We start from the raw sequence: 19508 nt of genomic DNA, 5'->3' as shown, positions 1-19508 counted from the left end.
TCTACTTCTGGGTATTTATCTGAAGGAAACAAAAACACTTATTTGAAAAGATATCAGCACCCCATGTTCATTGCAGCATTGATTACAATAACCAAGATATGGAAGCAACCTAAGTGTCCATCAACAGATGAATGGATAAAGAAGATGTGGTATATATAGACAATGGAATATTAGCCATAAAAAAGAATGAAATCCTACCATTTGTGACAACATGGATGGATCTAGAGGGTATTATGATAAGTGAAATAAGTCAGAACAATAAAGAATACAGTATTATTTCACTTATATGTGGAATCTAAAAAAACAAAACAAATGAACAAACAAAAGAAAACAAACAGACATAGATACAGAGAACAAATTGGTGGTTGCCTGAGGGGTAGGTGGTGGGGAGAAGGGCGAAATAGGTGAAGGGGATAAGAGGTACAAACTTCCAGTCATGAAATAAACAAGTCTTGGGGATGGAACGTACAGCATAAGGAATACAGTCAATAATATTGTGACAGCTTTGTATGATGACAGATGGTTACTAATCTTAGCAGGGTGATCATTTTGTAATGTATATAAATGTTGAACCATGTTTTAAGCTGAAATCAATACAATATTGTATGTCAACTATACTTCAATTAAAAAAATAAATTAATTAAAAAAATATATAAATAAAAGTCCCTCTCAGCTCCTTGGAAGAAACACAGGCTGCCCCTGATGATCTTTGCTGCCAAGGGTATAAGCTTGCCATCTAGTGGTGACTTATGTGAACTGAAGGCAGTTGATCTTAGTTTTTTTTTTTTTTTTGAAAAAAGCAAAAGGTTCCTTTTAGTCATAAACTATCACGGCACAGACACATACACGCACACACAAAGGTCCCACTGTACTTTCTCTGCCCACCCAGTGAAGTTTAGACTGAGATCAACGTGAGTCTTCAATGTAACAGATGAATTGAGAAATGGCTTGGACGTATCGCATTGGGTCTGTCCTCTATTCTGTGAAGAAGTATCACTCATTCACTCTGTCATCTCATCCACCCTCTCATTCACCTGTCACTTGTCCATATGGACCATTAAGCACCAGGTCTGACAAAGCAAACAGCCCCCCCACCCACACACATATAAAGTCACTGATATGATTACCTTGTGAAAAAAAATCTTAGTAATGACACAGTAATAAAATTATAAGAAGTATTTTTGTTGGGTCAGTTCCCAGTTTTCACCTACAATGTGGCTGGAAACATCACTGTAAATCAAATCATATTTTCTCATTAAAATGCTTTGACCTGACCAACTACTTAGGCTTAAATAAATCATTCCTATGATCAATATAGATCCTTAAAGACAAGTTACAATATTTCTATATTGTTCTATAAGAATTAAAAAGACAAAGTTCTAAAAGTTCTGTATATGCAATGATACTACAATAAAGTGAAATCTATACCTGAATTAGACATTTATAAATAATCCTTTGCTAGTTATAACAAACATTAACACTTGAACAGCAAAAATCTCATCAGCAGCGTAACACTTCATAGGGCTTTTTGAGGTCTCTTAATAAAACAATAATGCAAAGCATGCATGAGGCCTTTTTATTTATTTGGTAAGTTTCTCCGTAGTAAGAAAATGGATTCAAAATCTTAACATTCAAACTATCCTAGCACTTTTCAAACAGTCTGCAGCTCTACGTTTTGCCACGAGATGGCAAATCCATGCATGGGAAAATCGTAAAATTTTAAAAGCAATGTCAAAAAAAGATGAGAGATGATTTTTACAACACATAATATTATTGTTAAACAGTTTTATTTTTAGGAATAATTTAATTTTTATTGCAAATCAAGGGGAAATAAAAAGGAAGGTAACTAATAGTTACATGTTATCTCTTTATCTTCATAAAATCCCCTTAAAGGAGGCTCAGAGGAGTTAAGTAACTTGTTCAAGGTCACAAGACAAGCCAGTGGAAGAGTAAAGCACTTGGTTTTGAACTTTGTCCGTCTGACTATAAATCCTGATATGTGAATGTGTGCCTCCCACGACAGTGCTCTCATTTCCACACAGAGGTCAACAGAATGCGAAATTAACAGAGGTTTCCAGTGCAATTACCAGTGTCACCCTAATTTTGTTAAACTTATTCTATTCTCCTATTTCATCCTATAACAGATTTATCCCGCAAAACTCATTGACCCTTAACACTCCCTATAGTAAGAAATTACTATACCAGCAAAGTAGAAGTAGTTTAGTTTTTCATATATATATTTTAAACTTATATTATGAGTGACCACAATGGTGTGTATTTAACATTCTTAAATTAGGAAAGAAAGAAAAAAGAAAACTTTTTTCTTTCTGGGTAATTTAAAATGTTTGAAAGAGCACAATAGTTACAAAGTATCCTGCAAATTGCAATTTTAGTAAAAGTACACTGCTCTGTGATCACTGATGGCATTTACAGAAACACATAATGCTCTGGTGAGACGCGAGTGAACAATGGGTACACAAAATTGAACTGCAAAAAGGGGAAGGGAAATAAAACTTTAATTTTCAGTCACTGAATTTTCGGAGGCTAGAGAAGATTTTAAACAAAGGCCCAGTTGTAAGGCTGTTCCCGTGAGACAATCCTGCATAATTCAGGACACAGGAATAATGAGCGCAGACGAGAGAAAACGGCTGCAGTTTATGGAGGCGACTATGCAGAAGAGAATGTTCAGGCTACTTCGGAGATGTGAAATTTGAGGGGCAATTAAATCAGAACTCTGTTTGACCTCAGCTGCCTTCATTAGCCAGCAGCTACAAGATTACTAACATAATTGCAACTAACTAATTGCTCGTGTATTTATTTCTTGAATGGCTATTTTTCCTTCTTGAATGTCAGCTCCATGAAGGCATGTCTCTCTGTTCTCTGCACAGTACCTGGCACAGGGCACGCACGCACGCAATAAAGCTCTCTCCCTAATTCACAGCTCTCTGTAGTCTAGTGTTTAAAAACTTGGACTTTGGACCAGGGCAGAGTGAGACTGAGATCTTGGCTCTTCCTTTTCTGAGTTGTTACAGCCTTGGGCAGGTCTTTTAACTTCTAAACACCCAGGTTTCCTTACCTCTCAGACGGGCCAGTAATAGAACTTACGCCACATGGTTGTTGTGAGGATTAAATGAGATGAGCATAAAGCCCTCAGCACAGGGCAAGCACACGGAGGTGGCGCTCCATAACAGAGGATCTCAGACTTTATTGGGTGCTGGGAGCTGGGTTGCTCATCTCATTTTAAACTTGAGTGTTCATTCAGACCATGTGGGGAGCTGGCTGCGGTGTAGACCTGCACCCTGTCACCAGTCACCAGATTCTGATTTGGCAGGGCTGGAGGGAGGCTCAGAAATTTGCATTTTTAACAGGCATCTGGGAGTAATTCTGATGCAGGGAGTCTGGACCACCCTTGGAGAAATACTGCTTCAGAAAGAGAGTCCTCAATTCCCAGATTTCTGAAGAGATGGACAAAGTAATAGTTACCCATAATACATGACACTTGGGGTTGGATAATGAAAGTAAAAGAAGAACTAGCATCTTGGGGGTGGGGGAGATTGAACAGATTTCATTAAAATTCCAGCTTGAATAGCCAGAAAATTATGTTACTCCCATGTTCACCAGTGACACATCCCAGATGCCCAGTCTCTGTCTCTTCAGTTCTTTCCAATACTGTCCCCTTAACAACTGGACCTGGAGGGGATCCTCACTGGCTTGCCTGCAGAACTAGCACTGTTTCCCCAGAGAGATGAAGTTTGTGAACAGCAAACTAATTGTCATAAAGGGGGTAAGAATGCCTCTGATTTTTAAAATCAGTCTTTATCATGATTATTTTTATGCTGAGGGGCTGGGGTCTTTAAAACTCATTTTGCTTTATTCTCTTAGCTTAGATCTTATTATTGGGATGTACATTTGAGAGGCTAAGAGAAAGTCTAAAGGGGCTTCCTGTTTTTTTTTTTTCCAAGTACAAACTTTCTAACATAAAAGTGCTGTATCTATCTTGGCCTACCCCAAGGTATTAACAGCCGCCCCAGATTTCCTGAGCTCTCTTCCCAGCCCTGCCTCAGGTTTTTCCTTGCTGGTAAGTCAAGTGCTCCTAATGGCACAGTAACCCTTATAGATCAAATTAAAAGACTGGTTTCCAGCTAGTCACTGAAGGCCAGCTGGAAGCTAGCCTTTAAGGTAATCTTTCTAAAAAAGAAAGAAAAGCAAATAGAAAAGAAAAAAAAGAGAAATACTCAAATTCACTCATGAGTGCTTGGAACTCCAGATGCCCTGAAGTGGGAACTCCTCTTACCAGCAAGTTCTCTGGCTTGATGTCGCGGTGGACGATGTTCAGGCTGTGCAGGTATTTGATGGCGCTGGCCAGGTTGTACAGCATCCCACTGGCGTCTCGCTCAGTGTATTTGTTAGTGGAAGTAATAGCATCAAAGAGGTCTCCTCCCTAAGAAGAGAACAGCAGGCGGAGCAGCACATTATAACAGATGGTCCAATGGGGCCGCCTGGAGAGGCGACTGACGGACTCCAAAGGAAATGAAGAACACAGGCAGGATCTTTGAGCGCCTGGGGATTTCCCTGCCACTTCCCTCTCAAAGCCTCAGAGACTTTATGGTGACTTCTCTCTCTACTGTGAAAGCCAGCGATATTTCCTCCAGAGCTCTAAGGAAAAAGCAGGATGAGGATGCTCTGCCCTCAGACAGGCAGCCATTTCCACAGGCCCCGGCCAGGGAAGACGGGTGGAGTCGCGTCCTCAAATGTGAAAATAACCTTGTGTTACCACAAACCAACAAGTTACGACCCCTCTGAAAGAAACAAATCCTAACTTGAGGTAGAAAAAAGTAGAATTCATCTATAAATATGAATAACTACTAAGTAAAAACAACGCAAACAGATCTGAAAAAGCAACTCTGAATAATGAAAGTTTAAAGGCCCTAGAATGAATATTTTTCTATATAGTAACATATTTGTTTATTAAACGCTTTCTCGGTCTTAAATATTTACAAAAGGAAACCCTACATTCCACAGAGCTGATTTCTGCCACCAGCTCAGCCGAGGATTCCAAACACGGTTCCTGGAGCCCCAGGATCTCACTGATGGTGCACACAGTTGATGCAGAAGGTGATGTGACTAATTTACAACACGTTACGACTAAAGTAGACATTATTTACACCTTCAGTTAGATTAATATAATAGAAAAGGCTTGAGAAAGTATAACTTCATGAAATTAAACATTCAACTTTTCAAAGCTTCTAATTAGTGAAAATGTCAAACATAGAAGTAGAGGGAATAGGTGGGTCACCTTTCACCTAGATTCGACCATTATCAATATTTGGCCATTACAATATTCTATGATTTAATAGAATAAAAACATAAATTTTACATGACAGGATGAGATTGTAATATTCAATGAAAGGTGGTAGAATATTTACATTATTATTAGACTGTGCCCTTTTCCAATTCCATTGGTGACTAAAACTTTAAAGTTTGTTTTTATAAAAATAGGTGATATGTTTGGATGTAATTAATGGAAAAGTGAACAATTTCTACAACAATGATAAGAACAACAATCATGGGTATCTAATACTTTCTGTGTCACACAGACTGGTGGAAGCCATCCCTCGTATCCTCAGAATAACACTCCTAGGTAGGTGCTATTATTATTCTCATTTTACATATGAGGGAACTGAGGCACAGAGAGGTATATCTAAGGTCATGGAGCTATTTAGGTTAAGGTTGGGACTCGAACTCCAGCAGTATAATTCTAATGTTAATAGTCTTCACCATTTTGCCAATGGATAGAAATGAGAGGCTGAATACTGGAGGGAGGAAACAAAGGAGAGAGTTCTATTATATAGAAAAGTGTGGTGTCTTGTACAGGTTTCTTTTTTTCCAAAATACACACCTTTACTAATTCCATGACAAGATACAGCTCAGTTGGCACATCCATCTCTTCAATCAGAAGAACAATATTGGGATGCTTCACTCTTCTTAAAATAGACACCTCATTCTGGATCATGTGCTCCTGTCCAAGGGAAAAGTTACCTTAATCAGTATACACATCAAAACGTAGGAGGAGCTAACTCAAATGAGTAAAACTATACTAGCTGAGGACCAAGGGAGATGTGTTTTGCAAAATATAAGTATATCTTAGATTCTGATCTTCAGATAGCCTAGCATTGCCATAAGATGTTGAAGGTCCTTAGATGATGCTTGTTAATTTCTGAACCTATCCTGATAACTATAATTGCATATAGAAGGATGGAATGAAACTTAAATCACAAAAGTAATGGAAGAAAGTAAACAAGCAAGCAAACAAACATAGATAAGGAACAGAAATAACATCCAATCATTCTAACTAACTTTTATTCCAGGGATATTTATAGAATAAAGTTACATTCTAATTAGTATATAACATTTTACTCCACCCAAATCCAACAACTAGGGTGACCTTATGTCTACTTGGAAACTGATCTTTGTGCTTCCACCCCCCGAATATTGTATTTTTATAAAAATAAACCTTATACATACTTTGCCTCGACATTTGCTTTTCTTGATAATTTTCAGAGCATACTCCCTAGCAGTCGACCTGCAAAGAGATAGTCTTTTTTTTAAATAAAGAAACAATTTCAGATTAACAAGATTGAATCCTCTTGTTAAGGATTAATTTCTTGCCCCACAGATCTTGCATCAAGGCATAAATATTTTGTGAAGAACTCTCTTTTCCTTTTTTAAAAGAAATATGTAAACTTTTAGGGGTTGACCAAGTGTAAGGACAACAAATATGCTAGCATAGAAACATGTGGAGCTGTTAATGTCGCCATACCTGTAATACAAACACTACCAATGCTACTGTCATGCATAACTTCTCCTGCTGCGGTGCCCTGCCTGCCCTTCCCTCTGAATTGGTGTGGTCCAGACATAAAGCAGATATGAGTTTCCGCCTTTCTTCTTCCCAGTTCTCTTGAAGTTCTCTATCCACAAAGTGTGGCTGTGACAGTTTTCTGAATGGCTCTCATGGTCACACTGAAAACTCTCAAGAAGCAGTTCACACTCTGTAGACTTGGTTCAGTGTGCAAGCCTATGCATTCTGTTAGAGAACTCATGGATGACGTGTTCAGGGTGTATAAAAGGCAGAAAATTATTATCTGAGCTTCCTGTGACCTCTTGGGCCTTTTTATGGCTGTCTCACTTCATAGAAATAAAATACAGGTGACGATTAAAATCAACTCACTTTCCCAAAGCCACATGGCAGTGTTAAAAGCAGGACTGAGTTCTTGGGGTCTCTGCTTCACAGATAGCCCAACCAACACTGCCCCTCCTCCATGATGGGTGTGGGAGGGAGGGTTTAGTCATATGGTTACCTTTAAATAGCTTCCTAATTTGTGTTAACATTTCTAAGATACTGTAGCGCCAAACATGACAGACAGGTCTATTGTTGAAGCAAACAATGCATGCTTAACAATCATAATAAACCACTACTTCACAAGCATTGCCATTTCATTTCTGGTGGGAAACCAAGACAGCTTAGCTTTTTACCCATAGATAAAAGCCAATTTTAGGGATCCAAATGAATACAGTGGGAGTGAGGTTGATTAGGAACACAATTTTAAAATAGGGTTTTAAAGTCTTCAATACAGAGAATCAAAGGGGGATTTCCTAGTTACGCAGCTAGGACAAGACAGCGATCTGTCTACAAAGAAATTAAGAGGCCAGATATTAACAACATGTTTCCAGGGCACTTTAGAAACTATTCATGTCATTTGCTTCTAAAAATGCTTTTCCCACTACACTTCCAGGCCCGTGCACGGTGGTAGCTTGCAGAAAACAATAAGCATTGACCAAATTGTTATAATTATATCTGGTGAATAACTCCAGAATAAAACAATCACTTTGAAGCCCATTTTCCATACTAAAGGGCTTTGTGGTTCAGAAGGGAGGAGGTGAGGCCCCTGCCTCAGGGTGACTCTCCTGAAAAACTGTGGGCTGTCCAGGGGAGCCCAAATTGCCTCAGCTTCATGAAGAAATGGACTCAGAGGCCCAAGGAGGCCCCTCTCTCCGCCTTTGCGGATTCTTCAGGCCCAGGGCTGGGCAGAGCGGCCGTGAAGTGGAGGAAGGTGTGAGCTGGCTGCGGCTGAGCGCAGCGCTCGGGGTAACAGATGTCCCCACGTGAACGCCAGACCACCAGCAAGGCCGTGGGATAAGGGCGGAGAAAAAACCCTTCAGTAAGAGGGAAAATGAAAAATTTAACGCAGACATTTAAAATGTACGAACAAACAGATAAATGAGAGAGTCAAATTACTCACACACAAGGGGATTCCTCACATCACAGAAGGATCGTGGGGTCCCTCTAAGTAGCCTCTTTTTAAGAGGCTTCTGAAGAGTTTGTTTACAAATTTAAAAACACTTAAGAGGAAAACTAAAAGCTGGAGTGTTTCTGGATGCTGCTTTTCATGAATCACTGAAAAATTATGATAAAGCAAATCTGAGATAAGAATACATAAGCTATTTCCTACGTGGTTTAAAATGTTTCGTTTGATGGCAGGGGAATCTAGACTCTTGGACTGACTGCTTTGATAAACGCCAGCAGTCTCAGGCAGGGCACGGAGCTAGGATGGAGCTGACTCTTCCACTCAGCGCCTCCACAAAGCGGGTGGATGGACAGGATGGTGTTGGTAAGAAGAGAGTGGGCTTTCTCAGCTTGGTCATTCCTCATGTTCGCGCCTTGATCCTCCATTTCCCTGGAATGAGTAACATTGAAGCTTTGCTATACTCAAGGCAAAGGGCTGGTGTGGGACCCAGGAAGGTGAAATCTCTACAGCCAGCCAGACAGAGAGCAGCATCCCAAGTGAGCAAGTGGGTGTACAGCTCCCAGGATGCCAAACAATGGGGCCATGCCCTGAGCCTACAGCTGAGGGGAAAATGCAGCAAACCTAGGCTCGCTAGGAAAAAGGACCTTGTGGGTTCAGTACACAGGAGCCTTACATAACAGGATCAAACACTCAATGAGATTTATCTGTTATGTCATATCAGTGAGCCCCACAGAGGACCACCAAAATTACTGCGAGTTTTCATTCTTGATTCCTTGAGGGCAGAATTCTAAAATCATAAGAAAATCCTTAATTACTGAAGTACATGTTTATAGGAAAGTAGCTGAGTCTGGAAAATGAGACTGAAAACAGGTGTTAGGACTAAATGCATGCTGTAAGAATAAAAATTTAACTGCTTGCTTTAAGTTGGTAAATGAAAACACTTGGCAAGAAACAAAACGTTAAATAGAGCGTTTGCCTTCATACCCACCCTAAACTCTAAGGATCCCTATGCCTGTGTAATTATTGAGCAAGCAATTATAAGCACGGTTCATTGGTGGCTACAGAGGTGAACCAGACCTGGTTCTTGTCGCCAAGGAGTCAACAGTTTGCTGTGTTGAGAAGAATACTAGACTCCTAGATTGCTGGTGAAAATACAGGCCATTTGCCTGTTTGTTCCCAAAATTACATTCTTGACCTTTTATGAAATCAGGGAGCCCTGGAATGCCACAGCAAAAGCAGCAGCAGCAGCAGAACAAACTTCGTCTTCCTCCTCGTCTATGGGAACTCCGTTTGTAAGGCCTCCTCCCTATTAACTTTGACCCAAGGTTAGAGCCCGAACTACTAGAGAGAAATTTCCAAATTTTACAAACTTGAACTAAATCTAATTTCGAATGTTGGTGCTAAAAATGGCTTGCAGAAAGCTGTCTTGTTTAACCTAGTGATTCTCAAACCCAGGGCTGTCTTCTCTCCATTCCTTGCCCTGTCCCAGCCTGGAGGGCAGCAGAATGCCTTTTGAAAGAGGAACAGGCTGAGCTAGACGGGGCTGCCCTGGACTAACAGGTTTCTTATTGTTGTTTGCTATGTTTTGAAAGTTTTTCAAAAGATTATGTGGAAAAGAGAAAACAACTTCACAGGCATTCCTCTTCCATAGCATTTATTGAATTCCATGGCAATCCTCATTGTGGGTCAGGTTCTTAAGCAGAGAGGCTGTGTCTGTCTGTCTTTGTGGCCCCAGAAGTACCCAGCATATGCCCGAACTAGCAGGGGCTCCAACAAGTTGGTGGAGTTGTGGAAACTCCAGAGGATGGTAGCATTTAGGACATGGCAGGAAGACCCTTCAGCAAGAGAGGTTAATAAACAGCACCTTTGTTTACCGAGTAATTGTAATAAAGCCTGACCTCAGCCTCCTCCTCAGCTACTGCCAAGAGCAAAGAAAACATCTCAGAAGTGGTGTTCTATTTTGATTTTGAACTCGGGCCCTCTGGCTATCAGGTGCCACAGCATCCCCAGGAAGGAGAGAGGGAAGAACATTATCAGCCAGCCCAGAGATATCTACACTTCTTCACCCTGACTCATCCTCTAAATTCCACTTCAGAAGGAAATGCCTTCAAATCATAGGTACAAGGTTCTTGAGAATTCTGAAGATTTTCGAGGTGGATGAAACCCATTTTTGGTGACATTAGAGTCTCAGGTTGTTCAGGTGGGTCTGAGCCTATATTCACTGCTAGAGCAAGCAGTTGTGCTGTGCAGCTCTTACGGTTTATAGGGGGAGGAGGGGGAGAGGGAATCATGAGTAGCTAGAATTTTAATACAATTCCGATGCCTACATTACTAAAAAATGCCAGCAATGCAGGTGGAGAGGTCAAGAGCCTCCCGAGACACCACCAGTGCTCACGACTGTATCACTTGTACCTTAGCTTGTATGATAATTAGTCCACACAGGGCCAGGAAAGCCAGAGACAAAGGGCACCTTAACGTGAGCCCTCTACTCATGTTTGACCTCTTGCTAGTGCTTTTCAGCTCTTTGAGTTTTCTTTGGGGCCTCAAAATGCTCCACAAAACAGCTTCAAAACAGAGCACATCTCAGTCCACCAACTTTCTTTAACATGTGGTAGGGGTTCCTGAGGCCACTGGAGAAACTGCTACCAGGGGACAGGCAGAAATCCAAGTGGAACTGGCAGCCACTACCTGGCATAGGACCATGGAAAGAAAGGCCTGTGCAACACTGTTATTATATCCATTATATAACCTTCCCTGTGACAGCACATTATTCAGAGAGGACGGACATACTTGTTCTTGTTAATACATATTCGTTCTCAAAATATGGCAGAATGTACCCGCAAGCAATGTGTGCCATACACAACATTCTTAGCTCGCTTTTATTTTCTTGGACCTCTGGAAAATATTAAAAGAATGTTTCATGATGCCTCTCGGGAGAGAGGGCACATGCCATATGTCCTCATTCAGCAGGAGCAGAATATTAACACTTTTTGGAGCAATCTGGTGTTTAGACTCTCAAGGTTCGTACAATGAGACTCAAGATGTGAACACGTGTAAGATGAACACAATCCAAACTAGAAAGAAATAAATTAATTCTGGACGGAGAAATGAGAAATTTCTATTGTGGGGAGGACCACTGCTGTTGGACTAAGATGCCATGGTGATCCACGTATTAGCTAGGAGAAACAGCAAATGGACCATGGCCGCCCAGCCAGACTCAACAGATGATGAAAACTGGCAAATAACCAGATACCCTACAGTGGAAGGGCATGGCAATCTGCTAAAAATGGCATTTTCTCCTATAGTGGAAATAAAGTTAAAGAGGGTTGGATTTCCTATCAGTAAAAGTATAAATGAAATGTAAAATTATATAAACACATGCACACATACTTCCATTCATTACCTTAGGAATGGCTTTCCTGATTTAATTTCTGTCTTCTTTGTACAGGAACAAATGTGGTGTGTGTGACTGGCTCAGCTAAGCCACATTCTCATGGGAGACTCCTTGCTGGAGGCAGTGGAGTAGAGTGGTCACAGGCATGGATTTTAGAGCTGGGCTCAGACCTATGCTTTGCTAAGTACTTACTAGCTGAGCGACCTTGGGCATTTAACTTCTCCAGGTTTTCCTTGTATAAAATGGAGACAATACTGACATTATGGGATTATCATGGTAAATAAATGAAATGTAAGTGAAGGACCTTGTATATAGTTTATGTTTAGTAAACAGTGGTTGTTCCTGCTTTTGGAGGTGTAAGGCCCAAGAAAATAATGTGAAATTTCTATATTTGGCAGTAAAGCAACAAATAGTCAAGTGGGATAATGAGGGGAAGAGAGGAGGTTGGGTGGCCTAGCGGTATCAACTAGGGGATTTTCAAGCTACTTATTACTCATGCCCCTCCCTCACAAAGAGTGGCTGCTATGGTGGGTTACTGTTACTGTTGGGAATATCTTGGCCTAACTGGTACATTGGGGTGGAGCAGATTTTGAGATCCACTGCTTGAGGGTAGCTTAATGAGAGTTCCACTACCTTAGTCAGGGAAGCACCTTCCGAAGAATGGCAAAGGGTGCGGGGACCCTCATGGTATCTGAGGCCCTGTGTAGACGTCCAGCTGTAATGTGGCATGAATCTGTGCTTCCAAATCAAAGCTCTTAGAGAAGAACACTTCTGGATCTTGCAGGCTAATGCTTCTGGTCCAAGGCATCCTCTCTGAGAGGCAGTGTGGAGCTTAGCAGCATCATTCTCACACAGTGTTGATGAACTAGTAGGGCACACAGCCCCACAGGGGCCAAAGACGAGTAACAGAGAGGGTGCAGGCCCAGGCCAGCCCCCAGGAAGCCAGCAGACACACAGCCTCCAGGAAGGAGGCAAGGTCCCCCTGACTTGTCAATACTTTGCTCACCCAGCTCTGAGAAGAAGTTGCTGGCTGACTGGGTCCCCTTAAAGCAAGCTATTCAAGAAGTGAATCCCAACTCTAACGCTGGGTTTAGGGTTTGAGGCAGCCTTAATCTGGGTTGTAACTTTGCTAGTTGTCAGTTCTCCATCTAGTAGCCACCAGCTACTGTTATTGATTAGGTATCAAGATCCCAGGGATAAAATTTTCACTCTAAACCCTTCCCCTTGGCCCACAAGAGTACCTGGCTCATTCATTTTAAAACATTTTAACGTATTAAATACCATTTTTGTTGGGATCAATACATATGCATCTTAAAGCTTTTCAAAGTTATTATACTTAATTTTATGAAAGTACATGTTAGAGATATATGACAGGAACATTCTGACCTCTACAAAATGTCTCAGGAAAGTGTAGAAAAAACTATGCAATGTTTTTTTTAAAACAAAATAAAAGGACTTACCTGAAAGATCTGGCAAAGCTTCGCTGAGTACATTAAAAAGAAAAAATCAAAGTCCTTAATTTATAGATTGTCCCCAGGAATCACTACATTTTTCAAATCTGTTGTTAAGTGGGCTTTTCTTTTTTGAAAATTTTTTTACATCTGGGGTTAAGACATTAACCTATTCCATATGTGCCACAGACTGCAAATAAAGACACAGTCTTGGAAAATAATGCCAAATGTTTCCTTTAAAGTTCAATGCAAACGATATCTTTCTCACCTTTCTACACATTCCTTGACAACAGCAAAATTTCCATCTCCTATTGTCCTTCCGACTTTATATCGTTCTGTTATTGTGGCTGGAATCTGGAAGCCTTCCTCTGACACTTCTGAAAGAATCATTAGTACAATTTTATTGGTAGAAAAGAGAACACAGATGTTGCACAAAGGAGACTTTTAGAAGTGTCATCTAATCGACTGGAACTGATTCAGAATCAATATGTCATTTTCCGTACAGTGAGGCCAGCCGCCCCTGCTGACATTGTATACTCAACAGTTTTTACAAAAGACAAATGATAAACCGAAAGGAAATGTAAAACGTATGCGGTCTACTCCCACCTACGTAAGAGCAACTGATGCTTTCTGTTGCAGTGGGGATTCTGAGGAGGAAGTTTTGTTCTTTTTATTTCATGCCAATTTGATCCATAGAGTTTACTGAAGACCCACTGTGTACAGAGAAATGACCCTCTTAGGTATGGCTCAGAAGGAAAATGCAGCTCGTAAGGGTTTCTGGGCTGCTTGACACTGTGCAAGCATGAAAAATGCCTGCTGTTTGGACCCTTAGCGTTACTACATCCTGAAATGGAGATCTCCGTAAAATTCCTTATGAACTAAGCTCTGATTGCCACCCCTCCCCAGCATCAATGAGCAGATTTTAGACAAATGTTCTCACCAGCAACCTGTGTAGCAGATGTTGAGTTAAAATTGCAATACCTATTATGTCTGTGAACAGAGCAGTTTTGTAGTTTCAATTATGTTAGTGCCACTAACACAACGCGTTTTCCCTCTTAAAATGCATTTTGAAATATTTTACAAATGCCTAATAATGCTTTAAATATCTAAGGCCGTAAAACTAAATAAGCCACACTTAGGTCACATAAATATAGTGGATAACCTTTAACATCTTAGGGGTGTAAAAAGCCTTTTATAGCTGGGCTCTAAAATTTACATGCTTTAAAGTTGTAAATCCTGGCTTTCCCTCAGGCAATCTGAATACAAAATGTGATGGAAGCCCAGTGTGCTTTCTAAATGCACTCCTTTTCTGACCTTTAACCATAAACTGAGACTAAACACATCTTCTCAAAATAAAATTAAAACCTTGGGTGGCGAATGGGCCTTCTTGGTGTTTTTCATATTCTCCTTTAGTCTGAATTGTTGGGAACGGCAAATGGAAACGCACAGTGCTCAGACATCTGCTTTAGGACCCTTATTCTGGTTTTGTGATAGTGCCCCATCTGCGACTCTGGATTCTAGAGCGGAGGACATTCTGGAAAGTGTTGCATAAACGTAGGACATTTGCTGCTGTACTTTTGCCCTTGGTATTTATGCAATCTCTTCACCTCTACATGGGTGACATTGTACTCTTAACCCACTAGAAGTGAGCTCAGTGGTCTCCAGAATAAAATGAGAGCTGGAACCAATTACTCCCCACCCTCCCTCACCACTTCACCCCCAAAGAAGCCACAATTTTGCCTCTGTTTGAAGGACTCAGCCTGGGGACTTTTGTCCACTCCATGGTTATTAGCGGAGATGGTTGGAGAAGTTTCAAATCCACTGCAAAGCTCTGAATTTACAAAACATCTCTCGGATGACACGGTCTTAAGGCTCTTTACTACATGGATAATAAAAGTAACCATTCTTGGCTGAGGGACAAGTCTGACTTCAGATGGGAAATGGAAGGAAGTACTTCCATCTTTTCTTCCAGTGGAGCATAACTGAGGCGTCTATCTGGAGCACATGGCTTGGGGTATTTTTCCTGATAAAATGTATCACTTAGGCTTTTGGCTAAGAAGGCTTAGCCAAAAGCTTAATCAAGAACCATTTCATTTCATTAGGTAAATATAACACATTGGAACAAAAGAGACTTCTAGACGGCGAATTTCATACTTCTGAAAATACAAAAAAAGTTTGATATTGCATGGTAGTCAGGAAATACTTCTTGGGTAAGTCACATATCTCACGCAACATAATAAAAGTGCTTCCCCCAAAAGGTACTTTTTTGGAAAATGAAATCATATCATTTAAAACAAAAAGGACATTCTTCAACAGTGGCTTGATCATACCAAATTTTATGCTTTTCTAAATACTTTCCCATAATTGATGTGAGCCTGATAACAAGCCCCAGGGAGGAAATAGCCATGTATTACAATCTTCATTTTACAGAAGACGAACTAAGATGCAAAGAACCGAAGAAGCTTATCCAAAACAATCCAGTGAGTTAGCAAAAAGGTCAGTTCTGGAATCCAGGTCATTTAACCACATCACAGAGAAATTCTAAAGTGAATTAGCTTAAATTATAAAGAATATTTTTGCAATCACCATCAATTAGATCTTTTTGTAAAGCAGCATTTTCACATGTTGAGTGCACTTAAGTTCAAGTACATCTGGGGGGCTCTAATAGTCAATCAAGAGAGTAAATTGTCTTTAATATTCTGAAAGTGAACAGAATTTAGGAAAACAAAGGCAGCAATTACTCCTTTTTATTTCCAAAGAGGGCAACAGCTGGCCTTCTTAGGATACTTACACCCTCAGAGGATGTGAAATGTCTCCAAATTAGGCTAACTCCCTCCTCCTGTTCCCACAGAGTAGACTCTGATCCCCAGTGGGAGGCTTATTCAATTCTATCCCCTTGGTATGGCCCTAATGAGCTGCTTCAGGCTTGTCTATTCATTCTGCTTGAGAAGTTACAGTTTCCTGGAGTAAATTTAGCCAACCCGTCCTCTGCCCCCTGAACAAGCTGAGCCTTCTCCTCATACACCAAGCCCCAAGCTCACCACCTTCTCCAGGTCCGTCGTTCTCGTCCATCGAGCTGCAGACTTTGGTGGACGCAAGTGAAGTAGAAGAGCCGCCATGTTGAGAGCTCTGTAAGGGAACAGAAACAGAGAATAAAAATACTTGGTCAGAGGGCCGGAGTCTCCGGGTGCTATGCCCAGCCCAGAATCTCGGGAGATAACTGCACCCACTACCTGGGAGGATTTGGTCTTAACACTCGGAAGGGAGGTTCTTAGACTATTCAATTAGGACTACCTCTCCCTCCCACTCTTTTAACCAATAATAGATGGCATTAACTACGTCAGGCTAATCCTTGTCAAATTTGGATGTTCCACGACTTTTTATTCCTTTTTCTCAAAATTAGCATCCTTTAGCTCGCTGTTTAGGTTTGTCAGATTTTAGGCATCTCACCTCACTTTTCCACAGTCTATCTGCAAACAGGCCTTAGACACCGCGCCATTCTGATCTCATCCAATATTTTTTCTACTCTTACCATAGAAAAAAGAATTCCTCTTCAGTTTGTTTTTATGGAATAGCCTAAAAAAAAATATTCAGCCTTACCACATCCTTGGAGAAAGGTTAAAGAGTGGGTTTGTTAATTCCACTTTGAGATAAAGAAACAAGCACTAAGCAGGTTATCCATATGTTAAATATTACATAATAAGTCTGAGGCAAAGACAGGAATAAAAGCCTAAGCTTGGTGATACCCTTGTATTTTTAGCATATTTTGATCCAAGACTCATGAGAGCAAACAGGGTAACAACTATATTACAAAGCTCAGAGGATGAAACAATGCCAAATATTTAATACTATGATCAGTCATGGGGTAGTACTTTAACAATGAATCTTTCCATTTCTGCATCTATTCCTTGAGAAAACAATTTGCACATTTCAATGCTATTTCTAAATAGTGAACACAGCTTGTCCTAAAAGATCTTCCTTCTGTTTCCCTGGGTTTATCCACTTGGTTGGCCTGATGGGAGCAGGAGGCGGTGAGGGGGCGGCATTGGCTCATGGTGCCGGCTGTCTGTGGAGCAGAGAGAAGGGAAAGAGCATCTGTAGTTGAATTAATAATGAAGAGGTGGCGAGAAGCAAAGTTGACCTATTTTTCCTCTGCTTACCTGTCTCCCTTCAACCTCCTCCCCATTCCATCCAGCCTTAATGTGTACAAAGCAAGAGGAGAGAGAAGTTTTACATAATTTCATTATGCCCAACAGTATCTTGCACAGGAAATTCAAAGGTTTTAGTTTTCACCAAAGATTAATTAAAATGATTAATATAGTTAGGGAAATGCTACTTAAATCACTGCAGGGCCATTTGAGTCAACTGCCATAGGACACTTTCCTGGGTGTGGCTAAGATGAGTATTTTCCATTGGATGAGTTCATCAAAGCTGACAACAGTTGACACAATTGGAATAAAAGTAAAATTCATAGCAGTGATGCATCTGTTTTCTTATAGGATATTCTAGAAGTTTTGTGAATACTCTAGTATACCCCTGAATGTGACAGTTTGTCCACAAAAACTTTGTGCTCTTTATTTTCCAAAATCATAAGAATCCCCCATCAATCAGCCTGGTGACTGGAGCTGTTTTTCTGTCTTCTCTCATCGAGGCTCCCTTTGTGACCAGCAGTCCACATTTGTCCTATGTCAGCCTAGAAAGAGAGGTTCAGATTGTGACCTTGAAACAGAGTTTTTCTTGGTGTGACACTAACTATGTAGTCATAACCAGCTCTGTTGAAGGTACTGTAAATGTATGAGCTATGCTCTGCTGACTTTTACGGATTTTTGTCTGTCTGTGAAAATCTTGTATTTATAATATTGGAATACAAGGCTGAGACAGGCAGATTTATGATGTCAGTGTCTGGAGAAAATAAACATTAACATTACCACATTTGAGGGGAAGGTTGCATGTTTTCCAGAACAGTGAGATCTTTTATCCCCCATGTCATTGCTTTTGCTGTAGAAATAATGATATTCCAAGCAGAAAAGCAGTAAGAAAATATCTAAAATGTAGACCTCTCTTCTGGGCTTTTTGATCCTTGAATCTCTTCCAGCAGCATGGCAAATGGTGTTTAAAAATGTCGACACATTTTGGTTTGGAGTGGCAGGTGCTGTCTTGTCATATGGTGTTTTAAATTTTAGAATACAAAGACATTCTTTCATCAAGCACCCGAATTAATAGACTAGTAGCGTGTTTCCCAGCAAAGATATCCACAATTTATGTACTCAGTTCCAAAAGCTTGTTCTTTTAATAAGAACGTCAGATACTCAATACAGAACTCTGACTCAAAGTATATGAAAACATCTTTTAAACTGTAATGTTCTATCTACTTGCTGGATATTATTCACTAAACACCTTTATTAACTAATGAATTGCACTTTCAACAGTGCCACCAAAAGTCTGATGCCCTGAATGCTTGCCACAACACCAGCTGTGTTTTCTCCGCCTTATGAACAGAAACCCCGCAAAGTTTATAGGCTCTGGTTAAAAAAAAAAGCAGGGTTAACACAAGTTTGCTTATGTTTAAAATTGCTTATTTTCAATTTAGGTTTAAAAACATACCCCAAGTCATTTCAAATTTCAGGGTGTCTGAGTGTAACAAACAATTTTAAGAGACAAGCTTATTTAATTACAAATAGAGTACTCTGAAAATGGAAAGTCTTCATTTTATTTATTACACTCAAATAGAGTAAAATAAATGTTCTAGATTTCTAATGCCCAAAGAAGATAGTTAACATTATACACTTTTCCAAGACAACAACCATTCATGGATTCAAAGAACTTCAGGGACTGGAATGGACCTTAAATATTACCTATTCCATACTACTTCCATCCAGAGACCAAATTCCCACTATAAACATCCCAGCTACGTGGTCAGATGGCCTCTGTCCAAACTCCTCCAGTTCTGAACACATTACTTCCCGAGGCTATGAGGCAAAGAAAGGGCCTCCTTAAGTTAAGTTGAAATGATGCCCCTGTACGTTTTCCATTTGTTTGTCTTAGGTCTCACCTCTGGAGCCACTGAGTACAGTTCTAATCCATTTCTCATATGACAGTGCTTCAGATATCTGGAAATAGCTACTGGGCCCCTTGTGTGTCTTCTCTTTTTCAATTTGAACATTCCCAGTTTCTTTGGTTGTTCATCATGTCACAGGGCTCCATGACCTTCACCCTCCTGTGGACACACTCCAGTTGTCAATATCTCTTGTTAATTCTGGTGCTCAAAACAAGTGCAATAGTCTAAGTGTACCCTGACCAGCACAGAGCACAGAAGGATAGAGCTTTCTTCCTTGTGAACAGAACATTAATATACTT

At 40.4% G+C, this 19508-nt stretch overlaps 1 protein-coding gene across 3 annotated transcripts in view; it reads right to left on the bottom strand.

The window, feature by feature from the left end:
* Positions 1–19508, bottom strand: part of DCLK1 (doublecortin like kinase 1) — a 320917-nt gene that overhangs the window by 47621 nt on the left and 253788 nt on the right. For 2 of the 3 annotated variants that reach the window (XM_046664669.1, XM_046664671.1), the window contains exons 7-11: positions 16193–16280; positions 13420–13528; positions 6526–6583; positions 5900–6019; positions 4295–4441 (exon numbers count right to left, since the gene is read on the bottom strand). In XM_046664669.1, coding sequence (XP_046520625.1) covers positions 4295–4441; positions 5900–6019; positions 6526–6583; positions 13420–13528; positions 16193–16280 — 522 coding nt within the window. The remainder of the gene's footprint in view (positions 1–4294; positions 4442–5899; positions 6020–6525; positions 6584–13419; positions 13529–16192; positions 16281–19508) is intronic. The other variant, XM_046664670.1, reaches the window with a different exon arrangement.

Source organism: Equus quagga, chromosome 6 (genome assembly GCF_021613505.1).
Source record: "Equus quagga isolate Etosha38 chromosome 6, UCLA_HA_Equagga_1.0, whole genome shotgun sequence".
Classification (NCBI taxonomy): Eukaryota; Metazoa; Chordata; class Mammalia; order Perissodactyla; family Equidae; genus Equus; species Equus quagga.
This window is presented reverse-complemented; position numbering and strand designations above follow the sequence as displayed.